This window comes from Chinchilla lanigera, unplaced genomic scaffold (genome assembly GCF_000276665.1).
Source record: "Chinchilla lanigera isolate Chin_1 unplaced genomic scaffold, ChiLan1.0 scaffold00029, whole genome shotgun sequence".
NCBI lineage: Eukaryota > Metazoa > Chordata > Mammalia > Rodentia > Chinchillidae > Chinchilla > Chinchilla lanigera.
The window spans coordinates 7,239,140-7,243,845 of NW_004955430.1; the positions used below are offsets into that span (position 1 = coordinate 7,239,140).

At 35.1% G+C, this 4,706-nt stretch overlaps 1 protein-coding gene across 4 annotated transcripts in view; it reads right to left on the reverse strand.

The window, feature by feature from the left end:
* Dnah12 (dynein, axonemal, heavy chain 12) overlaps positions 1 to 4,706 on the reverse strand; it is a 233,858-nt gene that overhangs the window by 200,070 nt on the left and 29,082 nt on the right. For all 4 annotated transcript variants that reach the window (XM_013515596.1, XM_013515597.1, XM_013515598.1 and 1 more), the window contains exon 13: positions 713 to 848. In XM_013515596.1, the coding sequence (XP_013371050.1) occupies positions 713 to 848 (136 nt within the window). The remainder of the gene's footprint in view (positions 1 to 712; positions 849 to 4,706) is intronic.

The following is a 4,706-nucleotide window of genomic DNA, read 5'->3' on the forward strand; positions in this document are numbered from 1 at the left end:
TTTAAAAGGCTATAAATAGCTTTTTAAATCTATAAAAGAAAAGCTTTTACAAAAAGAATGCTTCATTTTTGTCTCTGAAATTTTCTTCTACATTGTTAAAAACAATTATGTGACTTTGATGCTAATTTTTTTGGACAGGATGCATGTCTGCATTTATTTTTTTTTTTTTTTTTTTCTGGTACCAGGAATCAAACTCACGACCTCGCGCTTGCCAGGCAGGCACTGTGCCGCTGAGCTAAATCCCCAGCCCCTGAGCACTTATTTTGAAGATAACAATAAGCAATGTACTAACCATTGTTACTCTCCTACTATCTTATTTTGAAATTTTGTATCATCGTTTTTTCTCTTTAAAATAAAAAATAAAATAAAATAAAATAAGAAAATGGACTAAAGGACTAAAAACAAGAAAAAAAAACTCAATGATAAAGAGGGTAAGAATACATGTACCACCTGCTATTATCATTTAGTTACTGAAATTAAATTAAGTATAGTCTTAATACAAGGACAGGCAAAAAGGCCAATGGAGGTAAACAGAATTCCTCAAAACAGATCTGCACATATACAGACACTTGATATACTGTGGAGGTGGCAATGCAGAGTCATGGGAGTGGTCATTTCAATAAACACTGTGTGCATTTTATATACCCTCAATATGTACATTATATTTCACAATGAGTAAAACACTTAAATTATCTAAATAAAAGTCTCTTACCTGGATTCTTGAAGCTAACTCTTGAATTCTTACAGTCCGAGCTTTTTCTACATAAGATATCAGATCCATCATCTCTTCTGTAGTCTCAGGGACTTTTAACGCACGCTCTTTAATGGCTTCAAATTCACTGCAAATACTACCATAATATTCTGTTTTACTATACTTACAGTAATTAATACTTTTTTTTTTGGTTTGGGTTTTTTTTCAGGTACCAGGAATCAAACTCATGACCTTGCGCTGGCTAGGCAGGTGCTGTGCTGCTGAGCTAAATCCCCAGGCCCAGTAATTAATACTATACTGAGTGTGTTATTACAATTATACAATAGGAACTATGTTTCCTAAAAATAATTACTTAGTTCATTAAGATATATAATATTTAAGCTTAACTGATATAAACCAGTATATATCACACATCGATAAAATCTATGAAATTAAGGTAACATTTTCATGTGAAATTACAGGTATTAAATTTTTTCTAGTGATCTCTTTGACCTTACTGAATAACCAGATAAGCAGTGCAAACATCCAGATAAGCAGTCTGGATAAACAATATCCAGATAGAGCATATCTTGGATTGGACATCTAAATCCTGCCTCAGTTGCTACTTATTAGCTTTGTGAATTTATGCAAATCTCTTAAAGTTCAGGTGCACAAAATGAAGGTATTAATGTATGTCTTGCTAGATTATTATAATGCAAAAATGAATGCAAAAGTTCTAACATATAGTATATTCTCATGTGCCATTAACTGTAATTATTAGTATAAACAAGAATTATCAGTACCTCTCATGAAATATGAAAATACACCAAGTAAAAAGATCAAATGATTATTCATATATTCTTAATTCCACAATCCATTTAATAAAATAGTATTCCTGTGCCTTAAAATAATTGTCATACCATTATCAGAAATTCTAGGAGGAAAAACTCGTGCAAAATCAAAGTATAAACATGATCAACAATTTTAAAAATAAATTTTAGTTCATGGAATTATTTCAGTTATATTATGTGGGGGAAATTATTCATTTATTTAATAAATAAGTAATTACCTACAATGTGTTAAGCAAATTTCTAACCATTACAGATATTCCAGCAAACAAAACAAAGTCCTCACCCTAATAAAGCTTACATTCACGATGAGGAGACAGAAGTGCATAAATATACACAGGTTAGCAAGTTCTGTGAAGGAAAACAGCAAAGTAAGGGGGAAAAGTATAGGGAAGGAGTCACTGTTTCATACAGACTGGCTAGGGAAGGTCTTTCCAGGCAAGTGCTATCCAAGGTGAGCAAAGACCTATTCACTTGGGCAGCACATAAACAAAGGTGAGAAAAGGAAAAAGTGAGGCATGCAAATATAAGAAAAAGAGCTTCCAGGGGAAAATCACAATTTTTTTTTTTTTTGTCTTTTTGAGATGGAGTCTCACTATGTAACTCAGGCTGGCCTTGAGCTCACTTTGTAGCCCAAATTGGTCTTGAACTTGCAATGACCTCCTGCCTCAGCCTCCTAAATGCTGGGATTACAGGCGTGCGCCACCACACCTGGCAAGAAAACCACTTTTGTATTAATTATACCATTGTCATTGCTCTTAGCAGTATGCTCAAGACTTAAGAAAGAGGCAAGTTCTAATACTTTACCATTCTCAACATCTTTTTGTATGGTATGCTTTTGTACAAAGCATGCTGCTAAGCACTTTCTAATACACTTGCTTAATCATTTATTTGGTGCCTATGGCCTGTCAGCCATGGTGTTGGATGCTTTCCAAATGTTATCTGTAGGGATATGAAGGTGATCTGGCTGTGACATGTGTCACCCCACTGATCACCAGTGTTGATTTGGCTGATCTGGCTGCCTAGGCGGGTGTCCCCTTTCTTCTTCACCACCCCATGTATGTCCCTCCCCAAGCAGTTGCACTCTTGGCTGCTCATCACATAGTCAAAGAGGACGGCCAACCAGACAGAGGAGGACCTTTTCCTCCATCAAGGGTATATGAATAGCTGTACTTCCCTATTAGAACCTCCAAACGAGCTTTCAAGCGTGATCTGTGATCCTAACACTATACTTGCAATGGTGGTAAGGTAGTAGTAACTTGGCAAATGTTAGGAACGGCAAGCACACCAGTATGCATCCAAAGGAGAGATCCGAGTACAAATGCGGGAAGATGAGCAGAAGTCAGATCATGTACAGCTTTGAAGTTAATTCTTGATCATCAAAAATATAAGAGGGATGCATTAATGTAAACAATGCAAAAAGACCAATGGTCCTCCTGGGGACATTATTTCTTGATAGAACAGAACCCATGTCCTCTGGGCAGAGATATTTCAGCAGAAGAGGCAATGTGGGAGAGCCAGGTGGTCTAAGCAGAAGCTAAACTGAGCCATGAAGCAAGCAAATTGGTCTTTAATGACCCTGCACTTAACCGAGCGGCTCACATTTCCTCTATCTCAAGCATAGAATTCAAAAAGGCAAGAATTGAACTAAGTAGTGGACACACGAGGCTTTTTCATCTGCTCTTATATAATGAGTTTATGAGGTACAGCTATTTTTTCAGAAATAAAAGAATTTTCCAAAAACAATCACAACCGACAAAAATTTTAAAATTTTACAAGAAATGGAGTTCAGGGGAATACAAGGGAGAGAAAGGGGGCATAAAATGAATTAAGATGTGTTAACACACATGTAGCAACTCCTCATGATGAATGTAATCATCATGTACTTCAAGCATGTACAATAAAAATGTTTTAAAAGTTAAAAAAATTTTTAAAGGTTACATTAAACCTAGTCATTTTTGTATTAACTATGCCATTGTCACTGCTCTTGGCAAGACTGTCAAGACTCAAGAAAGGATTAAGTTCTAATGCTTTACCATCCTGTCTTTTTTTGTGGCATGCTTTATACAAAAATGCTGATAAACACTCTGACAATCACAGAATGGGATTTATTTACCTAAAAATATTTATTGGGTACCTGTTGTATGTCAGTCGTGGCTGTTAAATGCTTTCCAAATGTTATCTGTGATCATAACATCATACTTACAAGGAAGGTATTCTTCACAATTGACACAACAGGAAATTGGAGCTCAGGAAGATTAAGTAACTTTCCCAGAATTACGGAATTAGTTAATGGCAAAGGCTAGATTCAAATTCAGATCTTTCTTATTCTAAAGTATGTAACCTTTTCACACTACTTTTGGGCAAATAAACAAAACAGCTAACATTGATTAAGTATCATGTGTCAGGCACTGTGCTACGTGATATATATATGTGATATATATATATATATTAGTTACATATATATATATTAGTTATCATAACAGAAGTTACAAACTCAGATTCCTTTAAGTAGAGAGGAAAAAAAGAAATTGAAATATAAGTTGCTTGGGCAATGGGTAAACAAACCAAAGAACACATTTCCTGTCTAAAGTGCATGTTAGCTCCATTTACTACTGCAGGTCCAATGTGGCATAACTTTCTCATTTTTTCAAGAAAAGTAAAAAATAAGGTGCGTGTGTGTGTTATCTAATTTTGAAATATAAAAAAGAAATATCAATAGCAAATTCAAAATTTGTGTAAACAAAATAAAACATAGTGTGGAAGAAGTAAAACACATCTGCATAACATACATAGTTAACAGGTCACTGACTTATGAGTCCAACTTTACAGCCCCCCTACACAATAGGTATGACTGTCACCACTTTACAGATGAGAAAAATAAACTATGTGATAGAAGTAAACATTGGTGCGAGGAATGATTCCAAGTCTTTCCACTATCACAGAAAATCTGTAATCTTTTCATTATCATGCAACCTATATTCAATACTCATTTACTTCAATTTTTTAAAAAATCCTGGGTATTCTTAAAACTAATGATGGCACATGCCTATAATCTTAGCACTCAGGAGGCTGAGGCAGGAGGATAGCTGCAAGTTCAAGACCAGCCTGGACTAGTGGGTTCAAGGCCAGCCTAAACTACATAGCAAGGAAGAAAGAAAGAAAGA